Source organism: Euprymna scolopes, chromosome 5 (assembly GCF_053919585.1).
Source record: "Euprymna scolopes isolate OS-2025 chromosome 5, ASM5391958v1, whole genome shotgun sequence".
Lineage (NCBI taxonomy): Eukaryota > Metazoa > Mollusca > Cephalopoda > Sepiida > Sepiolidae > Euprymna > Euprymna scolopes.
This window is the reverse complement of record NC_136486.1, coordinates 99410793-99427539: the sequence shown is the minus strand read 5'-3', so window position 1 is coordinate 99427539 and position 16747 is coordinate 99410793. Positions and strand designations below refer to the sequence as shown.

Below are 16747 nucleotides of genomic sequence, written 5' to 3'. Positions count from 1 at the left end.
TCTGTTCTCATCATATTCGCTTTGCATTCATCATTAACCTTTGCTGACCAATTGACATCTTTTCTAAAACATTTCATGTCATATTACCTGACTGCTAACATGTGTACTGGCTAACTTTCGCACAAGCTGACTTGGCCATCTGAAACCCTAAGAAATATACTCCAGCTTGTATGTAATATGTAATAGTGACAGGAGTTGATGATTGTCTTCAATGAAGTTTGTTCAGTGCATACTTTTGAAAAGATGATGCTTCTATCGGAGGGAATCCCTATCAAGCTCTCGATTGCAATTTACGAAACACATTGAGAATAGCTAAAGCCGTTTACGATTTGGAATATGCAAAAACAAAATTGGATTTGGTTAGGGTTAAGATTAGGTTCTAGGTCAAAGTTAAATTTCTTTTAGCCCCTTCCCATCTCCACTACATAATTCATTTTTAAATTTAATAAAAAAAAAGAAAAGGTAAAAAATAAAGTTGATTTATTTCATGGTTCCAAAAAAAAAAAAATTGTTAAACCTATTATGAACACAAAAGGGGAGAAAATGTATTGGTTGTTACCGTAATAAAAAAATTGTTTTAATTAATGTCGGTACTAATTGAGCGTTCAGCGACAGCTCAGCTAGTCCACATGTGTTCTGTAAGTCACAAATTAAAACATTTTTATCTATCTATATGTCTATAAAAGTAAAAATGTGTGTGTGTGAGAGGACACTTCTCAACCTATATACTCAACCAATTTTTTATCTACATACTTGAAATTTGGTACATAGGATATTCAGACACGTGGAAAACTTTTTCATTCATTTTCATCCAGAAAAAGGGCTGCTAAGCGGGTCAAAATTGAAAAATTGGTACATAGGTGTCATCGGATTTTTATTAAACTGTTTCACAAATATGTATGCGTGAATAGTCTACATTATAGATTACTTACGTTAAGAATAAGTAGTTTGAGAACACCTTTTAATGGTCGTATCACGCTGGTCTAATGGTTATCGTACTTGACTCACTTTCTTTAGGTTTTGGTTTCGATCTCAGCTTGAGTATTTTTTTTTTTTTGTTACTTACAAGAAGTGAACGGTTCAGAAAAAAAAAAACCATAATAATTGCATGCACATGTCTCAGTTTCTGTATTAACTAAAATATAATATTTATGCCTATTTTACGATCGGGCAATGCCAGGCGGCCTGCTAATCTTATATTCTATGGAAGTGAGAATGTATGTGGATGAGGACACTTCTCAACCTATATACTCACCAAATTTTTAATCTACAGATTTGAAATTTGTTATATAGGTTATTCAGTCAGGTAGAAAACTTTTTAATCGGTTTTCATCTGAAAAAAAAGTACTACTAATGAATAAAAATTGAAAAATTGTTACGTGGGAATCGCCGGAATTTTCTCTGTTTACTAACTTTTTCACGTTTGCGCATGCGTGAATGGTTCCCTTTACAGATTTATTATGTTAAGTATAAGTCAGTTTAAAAGCACCTTTTTAAAGAGCATATTTGACTCACTGTCTTAAAGTTTTGGTTTCGATCTCAGCTCGAGTATTTATTTTACTTGCAACAAGTGAACTCTTTAGAAAAAAAAACCCAAAATACTCACTTGCACAGGTCTCAGTTTTTTTTTCCTTTTTTTCTTTTTTTTTACTTCATTTTTTAAAGAAATTCAACGTTATGTTTAATACTAGACAACGCCGGGCACATTTTTTTAGTGTAGCTATAAAAGTGAGAATGTATGTATTTGATGACACGTTTCAACCTATGTACTCAACCAATTTTTGATCTACAGACATGACATTTGGTATGTAGAATATTCAGACACGTGGAAAACTTTTTAAGTTGTTTTCATCTGGAAAAAAGGCTGCAAAGGGGTCAAAATTGAAAATTTTTTTGGTACATGAGAGTCGTTGGATTTTTATCTGTCCCTATGCTATGCTATACAAAGTGTACTGTTAATATAGGAAATAAACTTATAAATAAACCGTACAGTTAACCATAATTATTTCAAAACTAGTATGGCTGCCATGGCTGACAGAACGCTTTTTGAACATCCAACAATACTTCTCGACCTAATATTCATAGATAACATGAATTGGAATAAATACATAGAAGATATTGCCAAGTCTGCTGCAAAGAAGCAGGGTACCTTCTACTGGGACAAAAAACTTCTTACACCTGTTAGTACTTTATCTTACTTATCTTCTATCTATATTCCTATATTTTATTTTTGTGTGTGTATTGATATTAATATTAAAAACCCTTTTTTTTCTATTTATTTAAAAAGAAAATACAACTTAGTTATATATGAATCGTAGAATTGCCTTTATCTGCAAAAGACCTACCTAATTTGTATATTCTTTAAAACATTCATTTTAATTAATTCCCTATCAGTTTTTTTCGGTTTTCTCGTGGGATGATAATCTTTAGTTAATTATTACATGTAGTTACATTCATGCAGATATTCTACATGATTTATACTTGCATAATGAGCTTATAGTAAACACAAACCTCTTTCTATATACATTTATGTATGCATATATATTTTTGTTAAAAGATTTTGCCTACCAAATATATATATATATATATATATATATATATATATATTTACAAGGAAGTCACCACTTATCAAGGCCCGAAGGCCACTCGGGGATAAGCGTGTACAGTAATCAATGGGATAATATCGTAGTAATCGCTAGTAATGGAGATCTGCTAAAGTGTATTACTTAAGGGGGCGGTTCATCAGGAACTTGCTTATGTTGGACTTGAAGATATCCAAGTTGTAGTCAGGTGGGAAACAGGCAAATGGAAGAGATTTCCACAGGCGTGCACTTCTAATAAAGAAGCTTTGTTCATGGAATCTACATTTTGATTTAGGCACGGATAAAGAGTGGGGAAAATTACTGACAGTGGTTTCAGCTAAACAGGTGTTTTTCGTGAAAGATTGGAGGGGGAGGACCAGAGATTGGAGCTCAGACGAGCTATATATATATATATATATATATATATATATATATATATATATATATATATATATATATATACTGTGTAAGCAAAAACAAGACTTCAAAACAAGGTGTTGGTGGCAACAAAAAGTGTATTTCAATTTACGTTACAATTGTTTCCATGTCCAGTTCGACAATCTCAAGAATTATGTCGTTTGAAAATTTTCAAAACCAGCAGTTCTTCAGACTTTATGAATAAGTACACTTTTGGCAATGGAGCATTTTTTGAAGAGAAGGAAGGAAGGGAAATTCCCTAGCTAGAAAGGCATGCGAGAAACATCTACCTTTGTTGTGGTTACGGAAAATCCCATTTAAATATTAATATATTGCCTAATTTTCGTATCCTTATTTAAGAGCAGAGTCATGACAAGTTTCTACAGGGAGCCCTAAGCTATTTAAAAGAATTTTTTTATTATATATCCCATTCGTTGTGTTCCTAAATTAGATCTTGTTATTTCTTTGTTACCATTGGTATATGAAAATTTACTGAATTTCACGAACTCAGTATAATTACATATAAGTCTATGTATATATATATATATATATATATATATATATATATATATATATATATATATATATATATATATATACACACACACACACACACACACCACTACACAACAATAAATGGGGACACCGCAACCTGCCTTACATTTTTTTTTAATCCATGTTAATTTCAGTTCATCGCTTTACTCTGTCGTATCTCTTCAATGGCACACCTTGCATTCCACAAGAGTCATGACAGTTTGACGAATGTCACCTTACCTCTTTGCTAAATCGTCCATTATTTTAAAATGTAGTCAAGCATGCGAGGACTTCATGCATTCTTGCTATGTCAAATAAAACGAACAATATCAACGTGATGAGTGCTAGTTCAGCTTTCCAAAGGTTTTTTTTATCCTCTATTCCTTATACGATCACCTCAAACAACCAGTACTAGTCACTCTGACGTGCATGGCACGGACAATATTTGTTCACAATTTTCTATTGCAAATTTTATGCTTATGAATTTTTTAGGTAAGAATTTATAATTCGTATTATTTGGATTATTCGAACTGCTATTCTCATTTTAAGTTTTATTCACACAACGTTTCGACTGATGTAACCTCCGGCCTTCTTTGGGTATATCCTGTCGAATTCGGGGATCTTCTGCAGATCGAAGGTTCAATCCTCAGTGTGGGCAACACTAAAATACAATTGCAAATTACTTAAGGCTTCTACCCGGTTATGGCTAATGGAACAAGAGCACGCTAACCACATGGATTAAATAAAAGGTTTCATTAGAAATTATTTACAGATACCCCAGTTTGACAAGATACACTTGAAGCCTGACAAAAGGTTAGTTAGAGATTACATCGGCCAGCCAGCAAGATACCACAGTTGACTTTGGTGCCAAGGTAAAAACTCCAAGTTGATCGCCAGGATCCAACCGATGTTCAGGTGTATCTCAAAGGACACGATGAACGCTGCATTCTACAAGTTAAGCTCCTCTCTAAAGATCATGGTGTACGCTCATGGAGTTAGCGGTATCCGGTAAAAGATCCTTTAAGGGAGGCATTTCGAATTTTGAGAATATATCAATAATTGCTCAAGATATGAGTTGTTTTTCGTTCCTCTTTAAACAAATAGCAAGGTTGCCAAGCGTTGCCCAGAGCCATATAAAACTAAATAAAAGTTAAATAATATGTGTAACATCTGTATAGTAAAACTTCTATCTTTTCCTCTCCCCCATTTTTCTGTCCTTCGCCTTTTCTTCATTGTCCGGCCATTCCATTCCCCTCTATTGTTTTTGTAATGTGCTGAAAAAGAAATGTAATTAATATACTAGAGCTATCCCTTTTTAATATAATATTGTAATCTCATATTCATTGCTCTTGGACAACGCAGAGTAGATTAAAGCACAATGGCATTCTTGCTTCGGGGTAATTTCGTCCCCCGCCCCCACTACTTTCACAATAATATAAAGAGAAATTTTGTTGATAATGGAAATAGTCTAAAGAGATAAAATGTTGTATCATAAATTAGTAGGGGGCACCCAGCACTGCCTGATCGTAAAGCACCCTTAAATATGATATTCTAATTTATGCAGATTTCATATATTATTGTAGAGACAATACTCTAGCGAGTATTAATTATTATATTGTACCCAATATATAGTAGTGATTTAAAAAAAAAAAAAAATATAAGCCATCAGCTAGAATCAAAACCGAAAGCAAAACTTATGGCGAATTCTTGGTAAAATTATTTATTATTAAGACTCCAACTTTAGTTGCTACTGTTTGAGCTATCGTTAGATGGATACAAAATAACTAAAAAAGAACCAACTTTAAAGTATAAATGTGTATATATTTGGACATGCATACATGAAAACTTCTAAGTCAATTTATGTCTGCCAAGTTCCAATTTCTTTCAATTTTGACTCCTTAGCAGCTGTTTTTACCGGCTAATGACCCATGAAAAAAAAAAAAACGGTCCATAAAAATGCTATCCTTTGTCTCACCTCACGTCGCTCTGTGAACTCACGTCCCGGATGAGATGCAGCTTGAAAAAAACTGGAGATACACAATCACACACACACACACACACATACACACACACACACACACATACACACACAGAGAGTGTTTTACAAATGAGATTTTGTACCCCTAAATGTTGGCATCTGGGCAAACCAGACATGTTGTCCTCTTCAAGCTTTCCATGAAGACAGAAAGAGCCATCTAATATGATATGTGAAATTTTGCCATTAATGTTTTTCAAAAGGTTGAAATATATTTGTTTTTACATTTTTAAAAATATTTTTGTTTAATTCATTTCCAAACCAGAAGCACCAAGGTTAAGCATTGTCACTGGCTATAATTAGCCATTATGATCATCGCCAGAAAAATCAACACAAGTCGATGGCCATGTTACTTTAATAGAACAGAAAGTGAAGGCAAGCAGTTGTTATTTTTGCATTGTGATTTTATCGCAAAGAAAACAGAGACTGGTTTTCATATAGAAATGTTATTGCCATAACCAGCCTAAAGGCTGAGAAGACAAGATTAGTGTTTACTGACCGGCAAAAGATCAAGTTTGGAAACGAGGAAGAAAGAAAGAAAACAAAAATCACTTGTCAATAATATCTAATTCTTTTATAGCTTGCAATACGAATTGGAACAAACACATAGCAGCCATTGCCAAGGCTGCCGCAAAGAAGGTGGGCTCCCTCTACCGCATTAGAAACAGTCACATCTGACAGTATCTTATCTATATATCTATAAAAGTGAACATGTGTGTGTGTGTGTGCGTGTGCGAGTGCGAGGACACTGCTGAACCGATATACTCAACAAACTTTTAATCTACAGACTTGAAATTTGGTATATAGGTTATTCAGATATGTCGAAAACATTTTAATAGATTTTTATCCAGAAAAAGAGCTTCGAAGGGGTCAAAATTGAAAAATTAGTTATGTGGGTTCATTGGATTTTTCTCTGCTTGCTAATTGTTTCACGACTGTGCATGCATGAATGGTTTACATTACAGATTCCTTACGTTAAGTATGAGTCGGTTTAAAACACCTTTTTGAAAAGCGTGTCATGCTGGCCGAATGGTTATCATAATACTTGACTTACTGTCTTTAGGTTTTCGTTTCGATCTCAGCTGGAGCATTTTTTTTTTTTTACTTGCAAGAAATAGACTGTTTAGAAAAAAAACATAATACTCGCATGCACATGTCTCAGTTTCTGTATGAATTAAAATATAATATTTATGCATATATTATCGGCTGGGCAATGTCAAGTGGCCTGCTAGTATCTCTATAAAGAAACCATTTGCACATGCGTGGAGTATTGCTGCAACATATCAGCCAGTTCAACAATCATTAGTCTCTCTCTGGTAGAGAGAGTCCAAAAAGGAATCTCCAATCTAATAGGTCTTGCACTGTCAACCAAGCTTCAACCTCTGTCCCATCACTACAATGTTGCTTGTTTTAAAAGTACTTTAATGGAATGTGCTCTGATGAACTCATAACATTTGTGCCCAATTGACGTTAATATCCCCAATTAACCAGACAAGCAGCAAAATCGCAAACCTTGACTCTGTCCCCTGATGCCACAGAATCTTTTACTCTAAAAGTTTCTTCTTCCAAACTGCTTGACTTTGACATTCTTTCCCTTGATCTTGCTTCCCTGACAGCACTAACATACAGAAATTTAAGTGTAACATGAATAGACATCTTGCTGTTCAACTCCCTACTTCGAGTGTTTCTTGCAGACATGGTCCCTTTTGGGTTTAACCTTTACTCCTGATCTGAAATGGAAATCGTATATCAAATCCATTGCCAAGGTCGCTTGAAAAATGGTGGGATTCTTCTACCACTCCACTAAATATCTCACTCCTGATGCAATTCTCTACCTATATAAAAGCCAAGTACATCCAATGATGGAGTACTGTTGCCACATCTGGGCAGGAGCTGCTAAAAGCAGCTTATCCTGCCTTGACAGAGTTCAAAATAGACTTTGTGGCTTAGTAGGGGATGCACTTTTCTCTTCCCTGCAACCTTTTTCCCACAGAAGAGACGTTGCGAGCCTGTCTCTACTTTATCGTTATTTTCATGGCAAGTGCTCATCTGACCTGCAATCTGCCAAACTTTCACAAAAAACATTCGTCTAGCCAAAACCACTATCAATAATTTCCCGCACTCTTTATCTGTGCCTAAACCTAAATGTAGATTCCATGAACAAAGCTTCTTTCTTAGAACTGCACGCCTGTGGAACTCTCTTCTGATTGCCTGCTTTCCAGCTGACTACAACCTGATTGTCTTCAAGTCCAATGTAAACAAGTTTTTGATAAACCTTCCCTCTAAGTAATCCAATTTACAAAATTCCTACTAATGTTTACTATGCTATAATCACTTTGACTAATGTATACCCATTAACCCTTATCCTCGAGTTGCCTCCGGGCTTGATAAGTGGTGATTCCTGTGTAAAAAAAAAAAAATGTACCTTTACACCTCTGACAATCTACATTGTTTGGGGGATGAATAGGAGTTTTAAGAATAAGGTAAGGATGAGATTGGCATTTGTATCGATCATGCTCGTGCAACCTTTTGCATCCTCCAGAGCAGAGTATCGCATCAATAAGAGATAAAACTCTCAACAAAATTAAGGATATATCAGGTCGTGATAGTCACAATACTGCTGTTCAGTTGTGAGACTTTGGTCATGTGCATACAAAATCTTAACACACATGATGTCTTCAACATGTACTACCCACAGCGTTTCTCCGATCAAACCCTAAGCTACACCATCCGTGCAATATGCTGAAAAAAAAAATTCACTAGCTTGGTTACGTTTTTTGATGCACCAAATACAACCGCTGGCTAGAGAAATCAAAAGGGGAGCTAACTAAAGATATTGGATTTGCTCTCATATGAAATCATCTTTCGTGCTGTTTAGCTTCTTATATGAAGCATTTGATGTCTGCAGTGATTCTCATTAAAAAATATCTATATACTAAATATTAAAGCTGCTTTTTTTTATTCACTAAAAACGTAATAATAATTGATATACTTACTTCACTGTCTATAGATGTCATTTTGTCGAGATTCTTCCAAGTAATAATAACCCTTTTGGTGGTTGTTGAAATAAACCATTTCTGTTAAAGAAAGGAAAAAGGAAATTTAAAAATCGATGAGGAGAATTAAATGAAATAAAAAATTATCAATATTCTTGAGATGTGTCCATCTGATCAACGCATTTAATTTTAAAAATTCTATGTTTAATTTCCATCCTAAAAAATGTGTGAGAGATAAAAAAAAAAAATGCTACAGGATAAGCCCCCCCCCTCTACCGCTAAAAAAATACGGCTCCCATAGAATTGTTGATAAAATACACAATCCTTTCTGCAATCAAACCATATCTGATATAAATACACTTTATTCTATGCCTGACTTGTCCACCAAGCTTCAGTCACAAATGTCCAACAGTCTTAGGGATTTACAATATTGAGTCGTGAGAACCAGAAGCTGATGAAGTGGGCAAAGATGATGTTATTTATTGTCAGACTGACAGGATTACTGGGAGAACATAATGAGTTTTGGTGGAAGCTTAAACAGCCTGACAATAATTAAGCTATGTACTTAAAATATAATTCTCTCTCTCTCTCTCTCTCTCTCTCTCTCTCTCTCTCTCTCACACACACACACACACACACACTTTCTTCCAACCCCACTTTTGATCTTTTAGCTACGAAACGAGCATTTAACCGAATAAATACGTTATACTTCATTCTTCTAGAACCTTTTTTTTTTACTACAGAGTAACCATTTATCAAGGCCAACAACCACTCAAGGATAAGGTTCAATGAGACTGAAATAATTGGCATCTGATAAGAAAAACTATGGGAGCAATAATGGGACGGTTTCTGATTGACTAATATTTGTTGACACTGGATTTGAAAATTTCCAAGTTGTAATCAGCAGAGAAGCAGTCCTGTGCTAATGGGTGACAAATAATGGGTACAAAAAAAGTATTAAAACTTATTGAAGGCACTTCATACCTAACAACATTGTAATTCAGTTGTTCAGTTTTTGATAAAGTTCTTAATTCATTAAAATCAAATTCATAAACACGGACCAATTTATTAGATGAATTAAGTAGAGATGAACCTTTTTATCCCTTATCTTATTTATATTATTTTTCAGTTTTTTAGATATACATCCAAGGCGAAACGCTATATATATATATTAATATATATAAGTCCTCATCAGGTGACTTAATAAATGGTTGTCTTTTACAGAAGAAATCAGTCCTCGGTCCTTACATATAGGTTTGAGGACTGGTTTCTTCTGTGGAAAGCAATTTATTAAGTCGCCTGACAAGGAATTCTGGTTTTAACTGAGCATTTGTCCGAAACATTAGCATGCCCAGTGTTGCGATATATATATATATATATATATATATATATATATATATATACTATATATATATATATATATATATATATAGTCATCCACATACTACAGTACTGTTTCACCATTTCACGGCTCATCAGTGTGGCTAGACAGGCAACTACCTCAAGCCAGGATTGAAACCCGACCGCCTATATGAGAATCAAGGCTGCTAACCATTACGCTAATCAGCGGCTGCTGTGCGAGTCGTGAATTAACGATGTTTTGACATCGTCTGAAATACTTAAGCTCGATTTGTTTACACAAAGAGCATCGCTTTATATGCTAATGGTAATTCGTGTATCACTTCTCAATATGCTCAACTCAAGATGAGGAGTATTATATATATATATATATATATATATATATATATATATATATATATATATATATATACTAGCAAAAGTGCCCGTCGTTGACTGGGTTCAAAAACAGCCTACAGAAAATGGACTTTGATTTATAAAAGTATGATAGGTTATGAAAAGGAAGGGTTGTAAAGAGATAGCTTCGAATTCGGGTGTATCAAAACCAAAGCAAAATATAATTAAAGTAAAAATAAAATAGATAAACCCCATAATTTATTATACCATACCTGTTCACACTGAAACACTTATCACAATATTTCTGTGGATCTATATTAAAAAACCTTGTTAAACTTTGTGACATATTTCCATTCTTTGGAGGTCAGGCGCGAACGAACACCCCATAATTTTATTATACCATATTTCTTCAAACTGAAACATAATTATCGAAGTATACTTATGCAGATAGATATGAAAAGTCTTTATTAAAGTTTGTGCCTATTTCCATTCCATGGAGGCCAGGCGCGAATGCAGACACCACAATTTTATTATACCATCCCTATTTAAGTTAAAACATACTTATCAAAGTATTCTTATGTACATCTATATCAAAAACACTTGTAAACTTATTTTTTTAATTTTTAATTTTTTTATTTCCATACTTTGTGGACCAGGCGCGAACGCAGACTCCACAATTTTAATGAACCACCGTTCTGCCAGATCAAACATACTCATTCCTATGTCTCGATAAATCTTCTATCATTATAGTCAATTAGTTTTTTAAAATAGTCAACCATATAGGAGCCTGTTCGTGACCAGACAGACACACACACACACACACACACACACACACACACACACACACACACACACACACACACACACACACACACACACACACACACGCACACACGCACACACATTCAGCTTTATATTATAGATATAATATATATATAGTTTTTGTTTTTGTGGTTATATCTTAATATGAGTGATGGTTTGTTTCCAGATCTCTAGTTCAACATGTTACCTAGCAAAAGTTGGCTTAACAAGAACAGTATGAAAGCGAACAGCACAAGTGAATGCACAAAAATGTGTCTGATGGCAGAGATCAGCTAACAGATAAACCGTCATAATGATGATGATTACAGCGATTGGTGCGTGGTGTCATTACACCACAATCTATCGAGTCACTGGAATGGTTCTAATGATATACCACCACTCTGGTCGCAATGGTATGATGGTGACAGCACAAAGGAAGTAGTAGAATTAGTCAGGTTACAAACCGGCTGCAAGGGGGGCAGGATTGTAACACGACACTTGAAATGTGTTACCTTTTGAAGGAATGATAAATCCATATGAGAAGAAAACCGGTTTTAAACCGGATATTTATGGTCATGGGTTATATAGCACTCTACATTATTGTTATTAGTAAAAATATCACGCACAAACATATATTACACCATTCCATCCCAAGAGAGGAGGTAATGTATGGGATTATGGTATCATGACAGACGAACATGTACTACACTGTACCCTCTCCACTTCCTGAGCAGGACATAAAATCTAGGAGCATAACAACAGAACAGGTACTACACTAAACCCTCTCCTAAAAAAAAGCAGAAGTTAATATCTGGGAGGATGCAATCATGACAACAGGACAGATAATGCACTCCCCCAAAAGAAGAAGATAATCCCTGGGAGGATGATCTCATGACAGCGGAAACAGATAGTTAATTAATCCCTCCTGTCCCCCTCCTCAAAAAAAAGGGGAAGGAGGGTAGTTTATGACAATAGAACAGATACTATAATAGCCTTCGCCTGAGTTAGGAAATAATGCCTGGGAGGATTGTATCATGACGATTAAACTTATGCTAGCAGCTTCAAAGGAGGAGGTAATGTTCGGGAAGATGGCTTCTTAACAACAGAACAGATACTATAAGAACTATCAAATAAAGGAGAAGGTAATGCCTGTGAGGAAAGCCATATGACAACAAAACAGATATGATACTACTCCTCCCAAAAGATGATGTAATGTCTGGGAGGCTTTTTTTTCACAATAGAACAGTTACTATACAACCCACCAAAACAAAAAGGAGAAGGTAATGCTTGGAAAAATGATATCATTACATTACAAATGAACATATACTATGCCCCACTCAAAAGGAGGAGGCAAGCCTGGAAGAATAGTCTCATGACTATAGAATAGACACTACATTATATTCCCCCTGGGAGGGTCGTCTCCTGACTAAAAAAACAGATAATACTCCCTATCCCCCCCCCAAAAAAACGAAGGAGAAGGTAATTCTTGGGAAGACAGTACCATGTACATTGCAGATACAACACGACTCTTCCTTGAATTGACCATTGAAAGATAGTATATTAGTTTGAAATAGTTTAGCAAACTGAACTGAGTATTAAAAGATAGTAATAGTATAATATTGGTTTCGGACAGACAGATACCAAATCTCCATTAGTAATAGATTTTACACGCTGAGAGTTCTTACACAAGTGGTTGCTCACTAACAAACGCAGGATGTGGTCTCTGTCGAATTAATTAACTTTAAGGATTTATTTAAATATAATTATGCATTATTCAATTTTTATTTAATCTTAATAACCTAATACTGTTCGTAGGAAACAGATTCGCGAAAGTTTTATATCAACAGAAGCTTGCACATATAGACACAATCCGCTAGCAACTTCCAATTTAATAATAACCATATGGCTAGTTGTCGCCCTTAGTTAGTTGCATAGTTCTTATAACCACTGTTAATATTTAAACGAAACCCTGAACTCAGTCTCTTTGCAGAGATGGGGTTTTAAGCTCAGGCTATTCTGATTGATGCCGTGGGCATCTCGCCACTATTGTCGCCAAATGCCTTCTCCAAGGTCAGCGCGTCGTAATTGTATGAGTTGAAGGAATTGATAATCAAAGCAGGTTTGACATTCAAACATTTACAAACAGTACACTTCATTCATAAGTAAAATGTTTTGTTGTCACATTTGCGCTCTTTTCACTATCTCCACACTCTATATATTAATATCGTAGTACCTTTAACGTACGTACGCGTGTCACGGTTTCCAGATTATAAGTTATTCGATCAATCAGTATATAGATACGCTAATTTAATGATCGTAGTATGTTATCACCTTCTATCCTCCGTTTTAATAAATAGGATCTCCCGATCACTGAAGACACAATGTAAAAAAAAAATTAAAATAAATAAAAAGTGATGTCGCTTTTGGACCATATGTAAAACTAAAATATACCTTTTTGCTTTACTGGCTAGGATCCGAAGGTAGTACCTGTTCTGTATAAAGATGGTATAATGATATCGTGGGATTTCCGTTCGCGCCGGGCGTCCATACAATGGAAATATGTTACAGACGCCTATAAGAATATAAGAGATAAATCGTGATAACCAGATATATTCTGACACTACATTAACCAGATTACTTAGATAAATACTTTTACAGTTTTAACAAAAGGGCGACAATAATATTGTGTAGTATCCATTCACGCTGAACGTCCACAGAATGCCGAGCAGCAGCATATAACACATGAAAGATGCCGCAATGGAATTTCCACAGGTCCGGCTAGTAAAATAATAATACTCGAAATCAAAAAGTAGTGATTTTTGCTTCTAAATCTCATTTACCTTTTTTTTCTTGTTCCACTACAAGCCAGTTTATGAATTATCCAGATTATGATTTTCTGTCTAGTGAGTATTTTATTATTGCGTTTAGCATTCGTAGATTATCGCTCGATTTTGAACAGGTGCGCTGTAATCTGAATTGTAAACAGGTGCTCTTCTAATCTGGTTACATCAAAAATAAAAAGCAAATGCATGCTTTTGTTATATCACTAATGAGCACAGAGATTACAGTATGAAGAAAAATACATAAAGGGGTGGGGAGGAGGTAAAAAGGTAAACAAACAAAGCTATAATGAGAATCTTGTCGAAAATACTAGCGGGGGAGGGGGCACCCGGCTATGCTCGGTCGCAAAGTACGCTTAAATATGATATTTTATTTTGTCCAGATTTCGCATATATTATTATAGAGTCGTGATTTCAAAAGAAAAAAAAGTATTTTAGTGCCATCAGCTAGAATTGAAACCGAAAGCAAAACTGTAGCATTCAAAGCTGATGACGTTACCACTGTACCAAACGTGATACGCATATGAACTGATTAAAAATGAAAAATGAAAAATAAACTAAGATGAATATACAAACTGTATAACGATTTTTTTTTTTCAAATTTTATCCTTTTTTTGACCCCATAAAATTATTTTCACCCACTAAAGACCCATAAAAGAACAATCTGTAAAAATTCCAATCATTTGAGCCGCTCTGTGACTTTTAATTTTGGAAGAGATAGAGTTTGAAAATATGGAGACAGACAGACAGACAGACAGACATATAGTCTTTTATACATTAGATAGAACTAGACGTACACGTGACCCGTTGGGTCACAACCACTACCATTATTCATTCGACTTTGATTTCATTCGAAAATACTTCGATTAAATTCAATATCCTGTGACATATCTCTTAAGACATTCTATATATATAACACGCTAAGGCATTTCGTATTCGTCCGTACATTATCACATTTCACAAACATGAAAAATCATGGTGATTAATCTGATGTCGCTAGGGTAAAAAAAATTCGGACTTTATCCATGTTTTAAAGTTGAAAATAACAGGCGATAGAAATAGTTTTAAAAAATGTCACAAGTGAACACCACGTGCGTCCTCTTCATTCCTGGCTTTAACCATTTCTGAATATATTTTAGTTTTGATAAGGTGCAGAAATGTATCTGTAATTAGATTGGCCCAATCCTTTCTCCCTTGCACCAGCTCTCTCACAAACATGGTGTTGCTAGTCTCAGTCTTTTCTGTGGCTATTATTATAGCATGTGTACTTCAGAATTATCTGATCTATACCCTGCTTCTTTTGTTCCAGCTCGTTTGACTAGTTGGTCTATTGGTCTTCATTAATTCGCTTAGCTTATTGTAATACAGTTTCCTAGTTTCCTATTCCAGTAATGTTTATTTCAAGTACATACAGCATATATATATGTGTGTGTGTGTGTGTGTGTGTGTGTGTGTGTGTGTGTGCGCGTGTGTGTGTGTGTGTGTGTGTGTGTGTGTGTGTGTGTGTGTAGGGCGGAACGATAAAATTGTCGATCTTGAAAATACGACATGATTCCATTTCCATTTTTCTTTTTTGTTGTAGACCGTCTACTAGTTGGCCAGTTGTGTACAAATCCCAACAGCGGTAGGAGCCTTTCATCATGTCTGAAAGTGACACAATGTTCCCTGAGCGAGATTACAGATGTGCTGCTGTACAACTTCTGCTCTCTTCCAATCCAAGTTGTCAGCACCCTCAAAATGCAAATCTGGACGATTCAAAACTTGGAGTCACAGCTCAACCAATTTTTCCGCCACGGTTATGATCTTTGGTGTGGTTTCAAACGAGGGTCACATCTTCAAAGTCGGCTACAAAGTCAACGCTAAAGTGTACCTTGATGTGCTGAAGAGTGCCGTGATCCCTTGGTGCAATCAGGTTGCCGCTGGCAGACCCTAGGTGTGGCATCAGGACTCGGCGCACAAGTCCAAAGAGACCCAAGCTTGGCTTCAGAAAGAGTGCTACGACTTTGGACCCTTCTCTCATTGGCCCCCTCCCCCCCACCCCCACCCCAACGTGAACCCGCTGGATTGCTCCGTTTGGTCATACATCAAGAACATCGCCAACATGGCCTCCTACAACACTAAAATCAGCCTGATTGCCACCATCCGCTGAGCTCCTGTCGGCACTTGTGGAAAAGGCATGCTCCCAGTTCCGGACCTATATCGAGGCGGTGATGTAGGCTGAAGGCGGCTACATTAAATAGATGTCAGCTCTACCACATAATCAAGTTACCTGACTTGATTTTTTAAAATAAAATTTTAAAATAAAGCTGTCGTGTTGTTTTCTTTAAGCGACACTTTTATCGTTCCACCTTATATATATATATATATATATATATATATATATATATATATATATATATATCAGTCATGATGCATTTAGCACTGCCTTGAGTTCTTTGGTCGTTTGCAAGCTGACGACGGCTTTTGATAGGCTGTCGTCCTATGGTACAGCGATTCGAATCATAAAATACACATTTAAACGATCAAACCGAAACCGTTTCAAATACAGTTTCTCTCAGTTTCTACAATAATTAAGACGAAATAATTAAATAGTTTGCTCTTTTTTGTGTGATTAAAATATCAAATTACTAAATTTACAAAAGTAAGAATGAATATTCAGACCACTGTTCCCGTCTTCACAGTTTTATTCGTAATGTTTCGGTTGATATAAAATCCTGCATCTTTTCGAAATTGGGAACTTCTACATCGAAATCGGAAACCTCAAAATTTCTCAAGTTTAGTTAGAAGTTCTGCATATTCAAAAATATGCATCTCAAAAATGTTTATCAAAAAGAAAAACAACCAAGA

The 16747-nt window shown here is 35.3% G+C and overlaps 1 protein-coding gene across 1 annotated transcript in view; it reads right to left on the bottom strand.

The window, feature by feature from the left end:
* Window positions 1–16747, bottom strand: part of LOC145276938 (uncharacterized) — a 480759-nt gene that overhangs the window by 261730 nt on the left and 202282 nt on the right. The window contains exon 2 of the mRNA XM_080128427.1: window positions 8565–8645. Coding sequence (XP_079984553.1) covers window positions 8565–8585 — 21 coding nt within the window. The 5' untranslated portion in view covers window positions 8586–8645. The remainder of the gene's footprint in view (window positions 1–8564; window positions 8646–16747) is intronic.